General features: G+C 43.7%; 1 protein-coding gene across 4 annotated transcripts in view; it reads left to right on the forward strand.

Moving 5' to 3' along the window:
- Window positions 1–19,813, forward strand: part of CNTRL (centriolin) — a 402,596-nt gene that overhangs the window by 34,902 nt on the left and 347,881 nt on the right. For all 4 annotated transcript variants that reach the window (XM_029610804.1, XM_029610805.1, XM_029610806.1 and 1 more), the window contains one exon: window positions 15,087–15,206. In XM_029610804.1, the coding sequence (XP_029466664.1) occupies window positions 15,087–15,206 (120 nt within the window). The remainder of the gene's footprint in view (window positions 1–15,086; window positions 15,207–19,813) is intronic.

The following is a 19,813-nucleotide window of genomic DNA, read 5'->3' on the forward strand; positions in this document are numbered from 1 at the left end:
CATCTTTTTTACATGTGAAATAATGCAGAAGTTTGCATGGATTGCTTAAGATTCCTATTTTCCTAAAATTTTCCATTTTCTTCATTGTGACATTAAGTTTTTGCATGATACTAGGTACTGCAACCTCTAAAAATTTGAAGTCCCCTCCCACCCCCCTTTTTTCTGTGTCTTTTTTTTTTTTTTTTTTTTAGTCCTGCCTATTACTACCTGTTGGAGCTGTACTGCATGCACTCTTTCAGGTACTCATCATGAAAAGCTGGCAAAGATCACATGCTGGGCTTCTGTAAAATGATAAATGTTAATACTAATACTAATCATTTCTGTAGTGCTACTAGACATAAGTAACACCATACAGATTCACATAAGGGACAGTCCCTGGTTATAGAGCTTACAGCCTTTCCAAGGCAGACAAACAGGACAGCTTAGGGAGTTTCGTTTATTATGTAAAATAGTTAAAAACAACAAGGGGATGATCAGAAGAAGCAGGAATTAAGATGTAAAAGTGGCCTCAAAAAGATGGATTTTTAGGGTGCATTTGAACAGAGCTAGAAAGGGTGTATGATTTAGTGACTCAGTAAGTCTATTCCATGGGTACAGAGCAGCAAGGTGGAAAGCATAGAATCTGGAGTTGGTGATGGAGGAGAAGGGTATAAGTAAGTGATTTCCCAGTGAATGGAGTTCACAAAAGGTGAGTAGGAAAAGATAAGGGAGGTGAAGCAATGAGATGCAGAATGAATGTACTTGCAGTATCTTATGTAATGACATAAGAAAGGGAGTTATATTGAGGTTCTTCAGTGGCAGAAGATAAGTTGCACAGCTTTTGAATAGCTTGTAGTGGGTAAAAATGGTTCAGTGGGAGATCTGAGGATCAGGTTGTAGCACTCTAAGCAGGATGGGATGAGAGTATCGTTAAGAGTTTGTGGTATGTTCAGAAAGGATGGGTTTTGTAGCATGTAGACAGATGGACTCAGGAGCAGTAGGTTTATGCTTCCCTGCCAGCAGATGGAGACTGAGCAAGCTGACAACACAGAATACATAACCCTGCAGTGACCCCAGCCTGCCAGTATTCTCCATCTCCAGCAGATGGTGGATGTGCATCTCCCTATGGGGATTGTTTTGAGCTTTTTGAAAGGAGAAATTTGGAATTCTAAATTCAGGAAAAGAAAGCCCCACTCTTCTGCGGTGATATCTATAGGTCCCTCCTCCAGTTGAGAATTCCTGGATTGACTTCCATGATCCCTCAGAGGTGTGCCTTGGTCCCGTAGCTGGGTTTCTCGGCATGGACTTAGCTGCTAGTTCACCTGAAAGGCAAGCGGGTGCAGGAGACAGTGTGGTGGTGACGGCAGATACCCTCTCCCCCCGCAGCCAGAGGCTGTCTCTGAACTCAGCCGGTAAGCGTTGAGATTAGGTAAGGTTTAAAAAAAAAAAAAAAGAACATTTTACCTGAATCAGAGAGAGTTAGAGGGGTTTCAAGACTTCCTCTGGTCTCCGTTCTCTGCACATTGTGCCGACGTTGGGGAACTGAGTAGCCTGATGGGTTGAGCAGCCCCCAGAGGGCTAGGCCACGCACTTAGACTTTTTTCTTGCATGCCACGTGGTAGGCTGCGGCCATTTTCATATGCTCTTGTGCATGTTCTGCTGCCCTCTATAGGTTGTCAGTGTGTGCAGTGTGTCGGCTATGTACACACATTGTGTGCTCTGTTTTTGGGCGTGGTTTTTACGTGCACAAACGTTTTTATACGCTTAGCACATGTGTTGTGCATGTGCCTTGCCGCACTTTCTTCTAGGAGCTTATTTTTTGGGCGCATTTCATTTTTGAGCACGAACCATTCCGACACATGTTTACCATAATGATGGCGCCAGTAGGCAAGAAACCTAAGCGTCTTCCTATTTGTGATGCCTGTCATATTAGGGCTTCTCAGCCTAACCTGGCTTCAAAGCTGTGTCAGCGCTACTCAGATGCTCAGGGAGAGTTGTCTTCCTTAGATTTTGTTAAGCCTGGCTCTTCCCATTCTGATGATGGGTTGGTCATGGCCTTGACTGGGGGGACACCAGATCTTGGTTCTCCTTGACTGGCTCCTCTGCTGGCAAGAGCAGCTCTGTGGGACCACCTCCAGTTCTTCTGGGCTTGGTCTGCACCCGGCTGCTTTTTCTTGGGTGGAATTTTTTCAAGTCTTATAAGCCTTTCTTCAGGCATTTCCCCCATTTCTGTCTGGTCTGACCCTCAGCCAGTGGCTCCTCCCTCTTCCAGTCCTATGTTTAAGCATTGGTGCTTACCCTGGCTCTCTGCAGGTATTCCCGACAGGAATCCTGATGGCTCTGGATGAGGTTGATCCGGATTCCCTGGAAGATGGAGAAATTCCTCCAGGGCTGGAACCATAATGAACCATGTTGTGACTCATTCATAGAAATGAACTGCAGGACCTGATTTCCCAGGCCTTGAAACAGCTGGGTGATTCTTCCTCAGCTCTATGTCAGAGCCGAGGAAGAATCTCATTTTGGTTTCCTTACATAAAGTCTCTTGTTTTTTTTCCGGTGATGGATGCCATCTAGGATTCGATTGATCTGGAATGGGATACCTCAGAGGCAAATTTTAAAGGGGTTGGACATTAAGAACATAACAAATTGCCATGCTGGGTCAGACCAAGGATCCATCAAGCCCAGCATTCTGTTTCCAACAGAAGCCAAACCAAGCCACAAGAACCTGGCAAGTACCCAAACCCTAAGAAGATCCCATGCAGAGGCCATTCCCTAAGTCAATTTGATTAATAGCAGTTAATGGACTTCTCCTCCAAGAACTTATCCAAATCTTTTTTAAACCCAGCTACACTAAGTGCACTAACCATATCCTCTGGCAGCAAATTCCAGAGCTTAATTGTGCATTGAGTAAAAAAGAATGTTCTCCAATTAGTCTTAAATGTGCTACTTCCTAACTTCATGGACATCACCTCCTATCCTATGACTTTTTAGTTTTATTAGAAGCCTCTCATAAGGGACTTTGTCAAACGCCTTCTGAAAATCCAAATGCTCTACATCAGGGCTACCCATGGCTCGCGAGCCAGATATGGCTCTTTTGAGGGCTGCATCTGGCTCGCAGACAAGTGTCGCCACACTTTCCAGTCCCCCGCTGACCCAGCTGCTCTCCGGTCCTCCTCCGCCCGGGCTTAAAATGCTGTCAGCCCGGGCGGAACGCGGCAGAATAGCTGGAGTCGGCGGCACCGGCATGCTCTCTTCTTCCCCCCCCCCCCCCCCGCGGCCCGGAAGAGGAAGTGGAGAGCATCGGGTGCGTGTGCGGCAAGAAGAGGCCACGCTAGTGTGGTCTGCGTCGGTCTGACGAAAAGAAGACTGCAGCGCGGCTCAGAGGAAAATGAAGAGCTTCAACCACGGCCGATGGGACTCCTCCTCCGCGAGGGCTGAAAATGAAGGAGGTTAGCGTTGGGAGGAGGCTGCTGCTGCCGTGAGTTTCCGGGGTGGGGGTGGGAGAGAGAGAGTGAATGAGCGAGCAAGCATGTGTGTTTGAGATCCTGTGTGTGTGTGAGTGAGAGATTGCATGTATGTGAATGATTGAGAGCCTGTATATGTGAAAGAGAGTATGTCTGTGATTGAGAGCCTGCCTGTGAGAGAGAGAGAGCATGAATGTAAGTTTACCATTGGGAACCTGTATGTGTAAGTTTGTGATTGAAAACCTGTTTGTGTGAAAGAGTATGTGTGTATGATTGAGATCCTTTGTGTGTGAGAGAAATCATGTGTATGTATGATTAAGAGCCTGTGTGTATAAGTAAGAGAGAGACCATGTGTGTCTGTGTGTGATTGAGAGCTGGTTTAGGTGATGGAGCATGTGAGTATGTGATTGAGAGCCTGTGTGTAAATGAGAGAAAGAGAGGACATGTTTGTAAGCATGTGAATGAGAGTCTGTGTGTGAGAGAAAAAGACAGCATGTATTTATGTGATTGAAAGCCTGTGTGTGTGTGTGTGTGTAAGCGTGAAAAGATAGACAGCATGTGTGTAAATGTGTAATTAAGAGCCTATATAAGTGAGAGAGAAAAAACATGTGTATATGTGAGTACTGAGAGCATGTGTGTATAGGTGTGTCATTGAGAGCCAGTGTGAGAGAGAGCGCTGGTATGTGACTGAGAGAGGAGAAAGTTCCAAGCAAACCACCCCGCCTCCTGCTAATTCAGAACAATCTCAGGACACCTGGATATTTATTTATTTATTTATTTAACTTCTTTTACTATACCGATACTCAAGACCAGGTCTTATCGTACCGGTTTACAATAGAACAGGGGGAAACCAATTAACATCTAGATCGAAAGTAAAGTTACATTAAACAGGGAGCGTAAAACATGGGGGAAGGAAGACAGGACAGATTTTAAACTGTAACAATTGGAGAGTGATAAATAAATTCAACAAAAAACAATATATTAGTGATGCATAAAACAGAGATTTGTCCTAGGGGCATAACATGGTATGTCCAGAGGGAGGAGGAGAGGAGGGGAGGTGAAAGGGAGGGGGGGAGGGATTAGGGAGAGGTCGAGGGTGAGAGTCTGTGTTGGTTGAAAGAGGTTCCTTCAACGGTAGGCTTGTGCGAACAGCCAGGTTTTCAGTTTCTTTCTGAATGTAAGATGGCATTGTTCCTGGTGTAAGTCTTGGGGAAGCGAATTCCAATGTAGTGGACCTGCAGTCGAAAGTGCTCGCTTGTGAGTGGAGTTGTGGACCGAGGATTTGTTGGGGGGGGGGGGGGCCTTGAGCGAACATTTGTAGGCAGTTCTGATCGGCCTTGCAGAAGAATGTAGTTCAAGAGGGAAGGTGAGTTGGAGTGTGGATTGCTGGTAGACGGATTTATGGATGATAGTGAGATCTTTGAAAAGTATTCTATATTGGATGGGAAGCCAGTGTAAGATTTTTAAGATTGGAGTGATATGGTCCTTGCGCCGTGTGTTTGTAAGGATCCTGGCCGCTGCATTTTGCAGCATCTGTAGAGGTTTGGTAGAAGAAGCGGGGAGACCGAGTAGTAAAGCGTTACAATAGTCGATCTTTGAAAACAGTATGGCTTGAAGCACTGAACAGAAATCCTTTAAGTGTAAGAGCGGTCTTAGTTGCTTCAAGACTTGTAGCTTGAAGAAGCCTTCTTTGGTTGTAGCATTAATGAATTTTTTGAAATTCATTCTAGAGTCCAGGGTGGCCCCAAGGTCTCTGACCTGGCTTGCTAGTGGGATAATTGCATTATTGGAGAAGGGGTTGTTATTGCTAGGGGAGATAACCAGGAGTTCCGTTTTGGACATATTTAGGACCAGGTTGAGACTCGAGAGAAGACTGTTGATGGCGTCTAAGCAGTTGTTCCAAAAATTTAGAGTAGAGGAGATGGGGTCCGAGATGGGGATTATTATTTGCACATCGTCCGCATATATAAAATGGGTGAGGTTGAGGCTATTGAGTAGCTGGCATAGAGGGAGTAGATATATATTGAACAGGGTAGGGGAAAGTGAAGAGCCTTGTGGTACTCCTTGTTTTGAGGGAATGGGGTGGGATTCTTTGTCGTTTATTTTAACTTTGTAGTGCCTGTTGTTCAGAAAGGATTTAAACCAGAGTAGTGCCGAGCCAGAGATGCCTGTTTCCATTAGACGGTTGATGAGGATGGCATGATTTACCGTGTCGAACGCTGCGGAAATATCGAGTAGGGCTAGAAGGTATGATTGTCCCTTGTCAAGGCCCATCAGGATGTTGTCCGTTAAAGAAAGAAGGAGGGATTCTGTGTTTAGGCGTTTCCTGAATCCGAACTGAGAAGGGTATAGAATATTGTGAGAGTCAAGGTAGTCAGTGAGACGGAGGTTGACAAGCTTTTCCATTAGTTTAGCTATAAAAGGTAGGTTAGCGATGGGGCGTAAATTTACAGGGTTGGCTGGGTCCAGGTTGGCTTTTTTAGTAAGGGTTTCAGCGAAGCAATTTTTAAAGATTATGGTGGTGATACCGGCGGCCTTGCAAAAAGAAAGAAAGAATCCTGGTGCAACTGTATGTGGACGACTGGCTGATTTGAGCTAAGTCTCAGAAAGAGAGCCACCTGGTGACACACCAGGAGCTCAGTTGGGTGGTGAATCTGAACAAGAGCAATCTTCAACCATCTTCAACCATCCCAGTCAATGGAGTATCTGAGGTTCTGTTTCGACATGGGACAGGATAGAATTTTCCTACTGGAAGTTTGGATCCAGATATTGATATCTCAAGTGCATCAGTTAATGAATACTATATGCTTAACGATGTGGGCCTACCTACAGGTACTCAGTTTGATGGCAGCTACCTTGGAAGTGGTGCCGTGGGTAAAGGCACATATGCGTCCTCTTCAGCACTCTTTGCTATTTCGTTGGAACCCGCAGTCTCAGGATTATGCGGTTCAGCTCCACTTGCTGATGGAAATCTCCCGCCTTCAGTGGTGGTTGCAGGATGATAATCTGAGAAAGGGAGTTCCTTTGTCCTCTCCGGTCTGGTTGTACTCATGACAGATGAGAGTCTCCATGGTTGGGGGACTCACTCTCTGGAGTTAACAGCCCAGGAGTGTTGTAATGCTGAAGAGTCCCGCTGGAACATCAGTCGCCTGGAGGCCCGTGCGGTATGGCTGGTATGCTTGCAATCCAGCCACAAGCTGTGGAATCAAGCGGCTCCTGTGATGTTTGACAATGCGACGACGGTGGCCTATATCAATCACCAAGGAGAAACCAAGAGCCAGCAAGTGTTGCAAGAAATAGACCAGCTGATGGAATGGCCGGAAGGTCATCTGCAGATGATCTCGGCCTCTCACATTGCAGGAAAAGACAATGTAAGAGCAGACTTTCTCAGCAGGGAAAGTCTGAACCCAGGAGTGTGGGTGTTATCAGCTGAGGCATTTCAGCTGATTGTGGATCTCTGGGGCCTTCTGTTCCTAGCTTGCTGGCGAATTCTTGACATGCAAAGGTTCCTCGCGTCTACAGTTGCAGGAGAGATCCATGATCCCTGGGAATAGATGCTCTCATACAGGTTTGGCTGGAAGACAGATTGCTTTATGCCTTTCTTCCATGGCTCTTGCTGGGCAGGCTAATTCGCAAGATCAAAGGCCACAGGGGACTAGTACTCCTGGTGGTGCTGGACTGGCCAAGGCATCTGTGGTATGTGGATTTGTGACAACTCCTGGTGGAGGCCCCCTACATCTTCTGCTGCACATGGATCTGCTTCAGCAGGGACCGGTTCTTCACAAGGATTCGACTCGATTCTGTTTTAGTTTGGCCCTTGAGAGGGCTCGCCAGTTAAAACGTAGTTATTCCTCTGCGGTGATTGCCACTTTACTCCGCGCTCGCAGAGAGTTTTTGAGGTCTGGTGTAAGGAGCAGGGAGTTCTTCCTCGTTCAGTTAAGATCCCTCTCATTCTGGATTTTTTGCAGGATGGATTGAATAAAGGCTTGACCTTTAATTCCTTGAAGGTGCAGGTTGCAGCTCTTGTCTTTTTTTAGAGGCCTGGTGAATGGAGTTTCCTTGTCGTCTCATCCTGATATAGGCTGTTTTTTTGAAGGGAGCGAAGCACCTTAGGCCTCCCTTGAGGTTACCGGTTCCATGTGGAGTCTTAATTTGGTGCTGGACTTTTTGGCAGGCCCTACGTTCCGACCACTATGTAGCCTTTCCTTACAACTTTTTTTTTTTAAGACTCACTGATAACCTTAGATAAAAACAAGAGAGAATTACATGTAAATAAACTATGATACATGTATTAAAAGGACAAGACATATGTCATTCATCAAATAGTCGTTATATTGGAATTTTTTGTAACCGGAACCCTGTTGGCACTTTTGTATAACGTATTACCCTCTTTCAATTTTTTAACATTAATACTTGTGTCTTATTGTAAACCGTTGTGATGGTATATAACTTAATGACAGTATCGAAAATATTTTAAATAAATAAATAAAGTAAAACATTTGTTGACTTTGAAGACTGTGTTCCTGGTGGCTATGTGTTCTGCGTGTTGGATTTCTGAGCTGCAGGCATTGACTCTGGGGGCATTACACCTGCGTACTTTTCCATCCTTCTTGCCCAAGGTAGTCTAGGACTTTCATTTGAATCAGTCCATCTCCTTGCCACCCCTGGATAAGGTCAGGGATGGCAAGGAGATGGACTGATTTGCACTCCTTGGATGTTAAGTGTTTTGTCACGCGGTATCTTGAGGTCTCTGAGTCTTTTTGAAAGACGAATCACCTGTTTGTCCTACATGGCAGGAGTAAGCAGGGCACTCTGGCTTTGCGGGCTACCATAGCTTGTTGGATTAAGGAGATGGTCACGGCCACGTATGTGATTACTGGAAAGCCTTTGCCTACTCAGGTTAGGACTCATTCCACTAGGACTCAGGCAGTGTCATGGGCGGAGGTTAGTGTGTTGACTCCCGTCGATATCTGCCGAACTGCGATGTGGTCCTTCTTACACACTTTTTCCAGGTTTTATTGTCTGGATATGTAGGCCCAGGAGGATGCAGTCTTTGCATGTGTGGCATTAACTGGACCACGGGCAGCCTCCCACCCTGTTGGGGAGTAGCTTTGGTACATCCCACTGGTCCTAAATCCATCTGTCTACGTGCTAGGAAATGGAGAAATTACTTACCTGATAATTTCATTTTCCTTAGTATAGACAAACTCAGCTTCCCGCCCTTGGCTGCCGCATGAGTGTGTCAATAGTCCTCCTGTGGGGCTTTGGGTCCCAAGGGATTACTGGCAAGTGTTCATCCAGTCCCTAGCTTGGGGTACCTAGAATATACAGTTCTTAACTGTAAAGCCTTTCTCTGTACAGCTTTTATACTGCTTGTTTCACAGAAACTTTCAAAGTTCCCTCATCCAAAGCAGCTAACGTTCCACCCAATCAGTCTTCAAAACAAGGATCTTTATGTTTGAAATCTTTATTGTAAAGATAACTTCTCATTACTTACAAGAGTTGTTTTCAAACGTCTATGCCTCTGGCAGAAATCCTTGTAGCTGGAGGAAGGCAGGGGAAGGGAGGTGAAGTATCTTGGGACGCAGGGAAGGACAACGTGGGGTTGAAGCTGATTAGTCTTATAATTAAGCAGTAGGAGGAACGTAAAAGGCTGTTCATGTAACAAAGGTTACAGGCACTTGAGTTCTCTACTGGCCCAGCTGAGACAGACCCACCGTCATGGAATGAATACCGGAGAAAATCTCCTCAGGCTGAGGTAAGGGGCGAGAACCAATAGCAGAGAGCCCAGGACCCAGTGACTCAGGAGGGAACATGAAGGGAGGGGGTTTCTGTTAAAGGCAAACTCCCTCTTAAAGGCAGGGCTCTCAGACTTTTATGCTGGGTTACAGAAAGTGTCACAAATACTAGGAAGGAGGGGCTGTGGTAAACACAGGTGGGCTGCACTATATACAGACACAAACATGTACCCATTAATGGGGACAGAACATAGAATCTTATGTGAGTTCAATGTTTATGGTTTGTTGAGTCTAGTTCTGATTATCGGGTTATGTAAACTGTGATGTCAGCTTGCTCCATCTCCATCTGCTGGCAAGGAAGCATAAACCCACTGGTCCTGAGTCCATCTGTTTACACTAAGGAAATTATCAGGTAAGTAATTTCTCCATTTTAGTGGTGATATAGAGAAAGAAACATTTTAGCAGTTTTTGGGTGTGCTTAGAAAAAGAGAGAAAAGTCAAAGATAAATCCATGGTTACAGGCTGATGGGATCAGAAGGATGTGACTGTTCATCTACAAAAATAAAGGAGAGGGGGGTATTGGTTCAGGAGGAAAGATAACAAGTTCTCTTTTGCCCATGTTTTAAGTTTAAAATGGCAGTGGAACATTCAGGTGGCGATATCAGACAAACAGGCTGAGATTTTTGACTGGATTTCTGGTATAGATCTAGGAATCATAAACATAAAGATGGTATTAAAAGCCATGGAAGGAGATCAGAACACCAATGAAAAAAATATATAAGGAGAAAAGATATCCTAAGTCAGAGCCCTGGGATAGCAATGAAGAAGGATCCACTGGAGCATGCATTAAAAATGCAATGGGAGAGGTAAGAAGAGAACCAAGACAAGATGGAGTCCCAAAATTCAGGTGAGAGGAGATTATTAAGGAGTGATCAACAGGTGTTGAAAGCAGAGAGGTGGTCAAAGAGGATAAAGATTGAGTAAAGGCCCTTGGATCTGACTAAGAACAGCTTGCTGGAGACTTTAGCAAGGGCTGTTTTTTGTGGAATTTGGAGAACACCAGTTTGGAGTGAAAAGAGAATGGTTTAAGATGAAAGAAAGTTAAAACAGCAGAGGCAAACAGCTCATTCAAGTAGTTTAGATATGAAAGGGAGGATGGAATGGGACAGTAGGTAGCATGGCAGGTAGGGTGCAATGAAGATTTTTTTTTTTTGAGCTGGAACAGTTGCAGTAGAAAGTAATAGATTGAGGATGTGACAGATGGAGGGGATGACAAAGGGGAGATATAATTGTGGAGCTAGGTGGGAATTGGGTAAGGAAACAGGTAGTGAGTTTGGAGGAGGAGAGATGATGCATGTTTTCTCCCTTGTTATTTCAGAAAAGGATTAAAGGTTGGCAGGGGATAAAGGAAGGAGACAAATGAAGTGGGGGAGGTGGAAGATAGAGATGACCAAGTGACTAACTCAATATTAATCTTGCGAACCTTGTCATAGAAGTAGTAAGCCATAGTTTTGGCAGAGTGTGAAGTGAGGTTGGAGGTAGAGGTAGTTTGAGGAGGGACATGAATATGGTAAAGAGATGACAAGGGTTGGAAGCAGAGGAGTTTATGAAATGGACATAAATGTCTTGCTTGGCCAGTGCAATAGCAGCCTATAAAGAGGTCAACATGAATTTGCAATGTATGAAGTCAGAATGAATTTGCAATGTATGTCAGTATGGGCGTGAGATTTCCAGAGATGCTCTGCAGAGGAGACACAGGAACATAAGGAGCAAATTCTGGCGATGAGCCAGGCTGAAGTTTTTTAGTACGTGTTTTTTAGGATGAGGAAGGGGGAGGAGCAAGAGTGTCCAAAGCAGAGGAGGATATAGTGGTATAAGAAGAAACTGCCTTGTAAATAGACTTTGACATATTGAAGGAGAGGAGAGATGAGACAGTGGTGGAGAGGATGCAAGGGACAATAGCTTGAAGATTCCTAAATGTATTGGTGGAGACTGGTTGAGACTGGGGAGGGTGGTTAAGTGTTGGCCAGAAAGGAGAAGTGAAGTGGAGAAGTATTTAGAGGAAATGACTTGATCAAGACAATGGCCAAGTTGATGAGTAGATGTACTAGAGCTTAGTTGGAGGTGAAATGAGGTTGAGGGATAGGAGTCAGAGGAGGAATGAGTGAAGGGGAAGATAGTTTCAAGAAGAAGGAAAGCCAGGAGTTGGTCGGCGGTAAAGGAAGAGGGGGACTTATCACGGGATTGATAAAAAGATAGCTATCTGGAGAGGTAGTGGACCACAAAGGAAGAAAAGGAATGGGATTAAGGTAGAAGAAGGGGGTGAAACCTAAAGGAGAGGGAGAATAGCAGCCCAACACTACTACCTCAGCCAATCAAGTTAGGTGTATGGGAGAGAGGACGCTTTCCATGGCCATCCTCCGGGCAAAGCTAAGCCTCAGTCAAATCAAAAGATGGAGAGTATATGAGAGAGAAGTTATTTATTTAAAAGTGTTTATTATCTGCCCCTCCAATACATTCTGAGGAAGGGTACAATACAATATACTTAATTTTTATAAAAACAAACCATCATGAATGTAGATAAGCTTGTTGCAAATACAGCAAGCATTCCACAGGGAATATGAGGAAGGAAGGAAGGGAATAGGGATAAGTTTGAAGGGTAACTGCTTGATGTGCACAAATAAGGTGAGAGTTGCCTTAGAGGACCAGCACTGGGGTTGTTATCCTCAGCTGAGGGGTGCAGGAGAATATGGAGAAGAGAAGGGAAGGTATGATAACCATGATGAGAATTGGAAGAAAAATATTTTGAAGTTCAAGTAGTGAACAGTGCAAAAGACAATGGCTGCTAAGATGAATAATGTACAAAATGGGGATAGATGATTGTAGCTGATTGTAATAGGGACTAAAATTGGGGACTATATATTTGATTTTAGCGTTAGCAAGAAAAGATGTAGTAGAGCCACAGGAAACAGAGATGATGGTATGGTACATGACCAAGGAGGCTAGCAGAAAGAAGTATGCAGATGGACTGCAATTTCCCCAATCATCTAAACAAATATTCAGCAGTGCAGTTATATAATTCACTGGAGAAAAATAATTAAGAACTATAGTTGAGTGAGATACTCTGCAGTCTCTCTCTTCTCTTCCAAAGTAAATAATTTACTTTTGAAGTCACACCCATATCCCCTGATGTGAAACAGAAAGGTAAAATAGCAGATGTGTGGGAAGTAGTACTGATAAATATTAGACCTTTTGATATGGTACACATATTTTTCCTTCTGTAGACCAAAAGGATCCTTATAACATTTTTAAATAAGAATTGCTAATAAAGAAGGAATACTGAGACATGAAAAAATGTTTCCCCTAGTGTTGTTTTTTTTAACCTTTTATAAATGGAATCCACTATAATGTTGCCATGGTATTAAAGCAGTCCATGATGGGCCTGCTTGGTGGCATCACCATACAGATGGACCTATGTTAGATTTTCCAGGTCAGCTGGGGCAGGGAATGCTGCAGAGGCAGTGTTTACAGCCCTTAGGAGGAGATAGTTCCAATCATTGCTCAACAGTGATGCCTGGTAGCCAAACTCCAGGTCCAATTTACCATGTTCAGAAGGTGATACAATATTTGGCCCAAAGCAGAGGATTGTTGCTGGACTAATTGGACTAAGTAATTTGGGGGTGAGGGAGATATGAGGGGAAAAATTCCTGGGTAATTGCAAATGAAGACCCATGACGCTGTAATTCAACAGAGGTCAGTTCCAGTTAAGTTGGAAGCCCAAATTTGTAGAATAAAACTGCTGGGCTGAAACTTAAAAAAAAAAAAAAAATCGATTACCAAACTGTGATTTTTTTTTTGTTAAAAGTCCAATGTAAAATACACACACATATATATATTCAGTTTACCTGAATATCCAGGTAAACTTACTCAGGTAACTTTCCTGCTCCCTGGCTTACTCAATATGAGACAACAGGTTGAGATGCCAGTATCAGATTCAAAACATATTTGAAACTAAGGGAGTCATTTATCAATATGCGTTAAGGGCTTATCGCATGCGAAAAGCCCCTTTAACGCATGCGATAGGCCCTTACTGCATGCGAAAACGTGTTTAACGCATGCGATAGGCCCTTACTGCATGTGAAAACGTGTTTAACGCATGCGATAGCACCATATCGTATGATGCGATGCAAATTTGGAAAACAGGAGAAGTTAGGAGCGGGCTGGGTTTGCCTGTCTGCGAAGAGCTATTGCACAGACTTAACGCCAATTTTAACTACGCCTTTTTGAATAGCGTTAAGCTGTGCGATAGCTGCCGTGACCGGGCGGTAAAGTTTCAATGTCAGGTATAGGTATTAATGTAGGGGGTTAGGGGCCACTTTGACAGTTTGTGATGTCTATTTTAGATGAATTGAAGCTCCCGGAGCATCTGCCTAGCCATCTGGAGGAAGGGATAGAGAGAGAGAGAGAGAGACTGGCCATAATGTCATCTCTCTAGATAGGTATTTGTATCCCTGTGGTAGGCCCACCTAGTAACTCGAGGTGAGGGTTAGGTATTAGTGTAGGGGGTTAGGGGCCACTTTGACATTCCATCAAGCTAGGTGGAGAGAACATTGCCCAAATCTCATCTTGGAGTGAGTTTCCTCACTCCGAAGGTCATCAAATCTTCACAAGAGACCACTGTTCTGTTCGTACGTCTCACTTTCAATGTCAAAGTGGCCCCTAACCCCCTACACTAATACCTAACCCTCACCTCGAGTTACTAGGTGGGCCTACCATAGGGATACAAATACCTATCTAGGGAGATGACATTATGGCCAGTCTCTCTCTCTTGCGCTCGCTCTCTCTCTCCCCCCCCCAGATGGCTAGGCAGATGCTCTGGGAGCTTCAATTCACCTAAAATAGACATCGCGAAAGGCGATAAAACTTGACCGCCCGGTCACAGTAGCTATCGCACAGCTTAACGCTATTCAAAAAGGTGAGGTTAAAATCGGCGTTAAGTCTATGCAATAGCTCTTCACAGACAGGCAAACCTAGCCCGCTCCAAACTCCTCCTCCTGTTTTCCAAATTTGCATCGCACCATATGATATGGTGCTATTGCATGCGTTAACGGGGCTTTTCGCATGGGAAAATGCCTTAGCACATTTTGATAAATGACCCCCTTAGTTTCAAATATGTTTTGAATCTGATACTGGCATCTCACCCTGTTGTCTCATATTGAGTAAGCCAGGGAACAGGAAAGTTACCTGAGTAAGTTTACCTGGATATTCAGTGGAACACAGCCAGGTAGGTGTTCTGTTGAATATATACCAGTAAAGTTACCTGAGTAACTTCAGGACAGCATTTATGCCTACCAGACTTACTCAGCTAAGCTTATCCAGTTAGTGCTGAATATTTGTGCTAGCTGGATACATTTTAGCCACATCCCCACCCTGCCTTTTTTTTTAAATCCGGTTAAATTTTAGCCAAGTAATTTCCCTGAGTGGGAAATTTTAAAAGCTAGGGTTTATCCAGTTAATTCATAGTTACCTGATGCACTCTTTGACTAGATTAACCTTGGTATGTTTATAGAGCATAAATTGGCTGCTTTTGTTTTAAAATATGTTGTTAATCATGTTGAGCACCGTAAATTTTCATAACTATGTTCAGTGCCTAAGTAACACATTTCAGTAATCTTTATTGATCCTACTGCAATTTGAAAAGTCCTTCATGTGATCATTTGCGGTGGTAGTTTTGTGTTTTTGTGTGCTCATCCAAAGTATTTTATGGTCATGCTCTTGAACCATTTTCTGGTGATGTTTTTGTTTGAAAATCTGAGCTAATTAGCTTAACTGATAAATTCTAGTTTGTATAAGAGAACAGCAAACTAATTCACTGATGAATACACAATATATTTTGTTGGTTTAGCTAAAGCAGAAGACGCTGGAGTTAACACGTGCTTGCCAGAAGGAGTATGAGCTGGAACAGGAATTGGCCTTCTATAAGATTGATGCCAAGTTTGAACCTCTGGGTTATTATCCATCAGAGGTAAGAGCTTCTAGATCTTTTTTTCCTTACATTTATTATAGTGCATTAATGTCCATTACTTTGTACTCATGAAAGTGAAAAAAAAGCTGAACCTACTACACTTGATTTTATTAAAACCATGGAGTAACCTTCCATGCCATTTCTACTAAGGGTTTGATGTGTAACCTCGAGAATGATTGTCATATACTGTTGTCTTTATCTGTTTAGTTACATTCTGAAACATCATAACATTTATAAATATTTTTAGCCTGCTTTCTGAAGGAAGAAAAGTAGGCTTATATGATTACATATCGTACGTCTCTCTTTATTTCCTCCTTCCATTAACTTTTGTGACCACGTTTTCAGGACATGTCGGGGGATCCAAGTGGATTCACCTACAAGAATAGATAACACATTCTTGCCTTAGAAAGTATGCTTTTGCTTTGTATGATAGGACAGACGCATCACAGCGGCCCACTGTTTTAATATTCTCTACTGTCAATGTTTATATTAATATACCACCGGCAAACAAAAGTGGTAGGTTTGTTTATTTTTATACCATTTATAGCACTTCTGTAGCATAACAATTGGCAAAGAAGCTGCTTATGGAAGTTTAGTTAGTAGTAGAAATAGATTGAAAGATAGAAAAGGTATTACGTACAATTTATTTCACTAACTGAATACACCTATTCTTCAACGGCAGGGGGAAATGTGGAAAACAAGATTTACATTCAGACTACATCCACAAGGCATTGATCTGTGCAGTCGGGGTAAATAAGCATCAGGGTAACTTGCTTGATGTGGCAGTTACGACCCTTAACCATTAAGCCTTATGCTTGCCTTTGATGCAATTCCAACATTACTCTCAGCATCCATGACAGGGGAGGGCAGGAAATTTGAATCAAACAGTTACCAACAGGGGCCCTGAACTTGGTTGTTGATGAAACAGATAAGTATGGGAAAATAAGTGTGGGAGCTTGCTGGGCAGACTGGATGGGCAGATTGGTCTTTTTCTGCCATCATTTCTAAGTTTCTATGAAAAGGCAGCCCTTGGGTGGGAGGGGGACCACACTGGTGGAATGGATGGCTCAGCCTATGCCTGCCAGTGGGTTTGCTGCCATGGCAGGAAAAGCAGCCATGTTGAAGCAACAGAGTCATGCAATTTGGATCCGGGGCTCCCTCCTTGTTTATGCATTTCATGACACAACAGCTGGTTTCTCTGGGGTTGTGCTTACTGCACCTCCTTAAAAGGACAGCTTCTCCTGCATTTTCCAAAGCAGCTCCTCCCTCTGCCTGAACTGTCTCCACAGAGTTCCTGAAATGTTTACATTGGGCTTTCTGCATAGCGCAGAATTCAGCATTGAGGCCCTCCTCTTTGGTTTACCATTCCCAGAGTTTCAATTCTGGGGTTCTGGGCATAAGAAGATGAGAAGGATGAAGAACTGGAGGAAGGGAAATCCAGGTCAGTTGGGTCTCTGGTGGATCTTAGAACCCTAAGAAACACAGCGAGGGTGTGTTAGAGGAGGGGGAGTAACCCCCTGAGGAGGAACATGGATCTGCAATGTTCCATTTGTTTCACAAGGAAAAGCTTTCTTCATTGATGTCTCAATCTTTATGATTGCTAAACATTGCGGAAGAGAAAGGAGAGGAAGGTCTTAGCTCGACAGAGCACCCAATTTATGACAAACTTGCAAAAGCCTAATAAGTCCATTCCATTGCACAGATCGGTCAAGAACTTGATCTTCTTGGAATGGGGCTGTCCCAAAGCCAATTTTAAGGGAAGTCGAGCTTTTGCAAAACTATATCTCCTTGTTTCTCAGAAAAGGGAGAAAATGAAGGTCCCAAAAGTGGATGCACTCAATTTTTCAGTAATGAGGAAGATTACTAGCCCTGAGGAAAGAGAAGCAGCTCTGAAGGACACACAGGCCAGGAACATAGAGGCTGTTCTAAAGCAAGCCTTTGAGGCTTCAGGTTGTAATACGTAGTTATATAGTAGCCAGGGCAGGATTGCATCTCTCTCAGCACATACAGAAAGGTCCTTTAGAAGGCAAGTGTTTAGTTCTGGATGAGGCAAATCAGATGGAAGCAGGAGCAGTTTTTGTGACAGAAACATTCTTTGATTTGGTATGCTCTTTGGCCAGGATTATGGCCTCTATTCTGTCCTACAAAACTGGTTGGCAAATGCTTTTTCTAAGACCAAATTGGCTAAACTACCATTCAAGGGGGTTCTGCTCTTTGGGGAAGAGCTAGAGAAGATGACAAAATCCTGGCGAGAATCTAAAGTACCTAGACTTCTGGAGGATAAACTGAAAGGGTTGTCTCATCAGATGCCACCCCAGAATCGTTTTTGAGACTTGAAGAGCAATAAATCAGGTTGGTCTTCAAATAGGCAGAGATCTTGACTTTTTAGCACAGGGGTGGGCAATTCCGGTCCTCGAGGGCTGCAAACCAGTCGGGTTTTCAGGATATCCTTAATGAATATGCATGAGAGAGACCTGCATACACACTGCTCAGTTGTATGCAAATCTATTTCATGCATATTCATTAGGGGTATCCTGTAAACCCGACTGGTTTGCAGCCCTCGAGGACCGGACTTGCCCACCCCTGTTTTAGCAGGTTCCAGTCCTCTTGTAACTCCAGGAAGAGAAGTAAGAAAGGAAGCTCAGGGACTGCAGGAACCTTCCATAGCTCCCAATGAAGATATAGGGGCCTACCCTCTGAATCAGGTAATTGGCATCGATTATCAAACTCTTACTGGAGATAGATCCACATCACTTCAGACCAGTGATCTTGAGCATAGTCTGAGAAGGGTATGCTTTGGAGTTTTCCTGTTCTATTTAAACACATTTTTGGCTTGGCTTCCCCTTGTCATTGTGCCCTAAAGAGAGGAAGTCAGAATAACACTTGATCGGCTATTTCACATAGGGGTGGTAATTCTGATCCCGACTGCACAGTGGGTCTTGATCTGTATTTAATTTTATTTTGTGGTCGCCAGAAGTAAGGGACACTTTGTCCTATTCTAGACTTGAAGCAGGTCAACAAGGCTCTGAAGGTGTCTCATGTCAGGATGAAGTCTCCATAGAGGCGGTGAGACAAAGGAAATTCCTAATGTCTTTGGTTCTGACATAGATGTATCTGCACATTTTCATAAAGGAAAGTCATCAGCAATGCAAGGAGGGTATTCTCAATTTCATACCCTTCCCTTTGGATTAGCCACAGCCCCAGAAATCTTTTCCAAAGTGATGGTTGTAGTGGCAGCTTTCCTGTGCTGAGAAGGGATTTTGATTCATTGTTATCTGGACAACTGGTTAATCCATGTAAAAACTGCCCAGGAAAATGAGGCAGCTACAACCAGAATGGTTTGGTTGTTGCAGGAACTGGGCTGAGTGTTAAATTTTGCCAAAAGCTAGTTACTGCCCTCTTAAATCCTAGAATATTTGGAAGCTTGGATATGAGATGTTTGCTTAACAGTGCTGAGGATCCAAAACCTGCAAAGTCAAATGTGGTCCTCATTGGAAATCAGGAGACCTATGGTGTGGAGATATTTGCAGGTGTTGGGATCTACGGCGGTGACTTTGGATCTGGTTCCCAGCTCAAGAGCCTACATGCACCTTTGTGGAAGTTTTGCTCTCCAGATGGGATCATCTGTCACAAGATTATGTAATTAGCTTTTCTGTTATGAAACAGGAAAGATTGAGCTTGAGTTGGTGGCTTGTAACCAAAAATTTGGAAATGGGAGTGGAGTTGGATTCTCCTTCTTGGTTAATAGTGATGATGGATGCCAGCCTATTGGGTTGGGGAGAGGCCATTGTCAAGGTCTGGTGGTTCATGGGATTTGCATGGCAGAAGAGACTAAGTGGTTCATCAATCTCTTAGAAACCAAACCAATAAGTTTGGTTTTCCTACAGTTTGCATCTCTCTTTCAGGATCAAGCAGTCAGGATTTTCTCAGACAATGTGACAGCAGTGGTATATGTTAATCACTAAGGGGGGAATCAAAAATCTTCGGGTGTCAGAGGAAGCAAGACTTCTGTTGATGTGGGCAGAAAGACATGCAATGGTAATTTCTGTTTCACACATAGTGGAAGTGGAGAACTCATAGGCAAACTTTTTCAGCCAAACCTCCCTGGATCCTGGAGAATGGGCTCTGTGGCAAAATGTATTTGCTCAGATTGAGTTCAGATGGGGGAAGCCAGTGATGGATCTGATGGTGACCAACAAGAATGCGAAGATGGACAAATTTTTCAGTCAAGGGAAGGAAAGGAGATACTCTAGATTGGATGCCTTGATACAGTCCTGGCCGGAAAAGGATATCCTATGTGTATTATCCCTGTGGCACCTAGTAAGCAGGGTCCTGGGGAAGATCTCAAAGCATTGGGGTCTTGTAATTTTGGTGACTCCCAATTGGTTACATCATCCCTGGTCTGTTGTGGTTGCTTCAGAGCTATGGTCTGCCATTCTTATGTCCAGTGTAGTATGAATCTGGCTCGATTATGTTTTATGGCTTGGCCCTTGGGCAGTCGTTTGATTTAAAAGGCTATTATAGGCGATTATGGAAACCCTTTTGCTTTGTAGGAAGGAAGTCTGTGTGAGGGTTTGGAGGAATTTTTAGGATTAATATGCTGATAA

This window comes from Rhinatrema bivittatum, chromosome 8 (genome assembly GCF_901001135.1).
Source record: "Rhinatrema bivittatum chromosome 8, aRhiBiv1.1, whole genome shotgun sequence".
NCBI lineage: Eukaryota > Metazoa > Chordata > Amphibia > Gymnophiona > Rhinatrematidae > Rhinatrema > Rhinatrema bivittatum.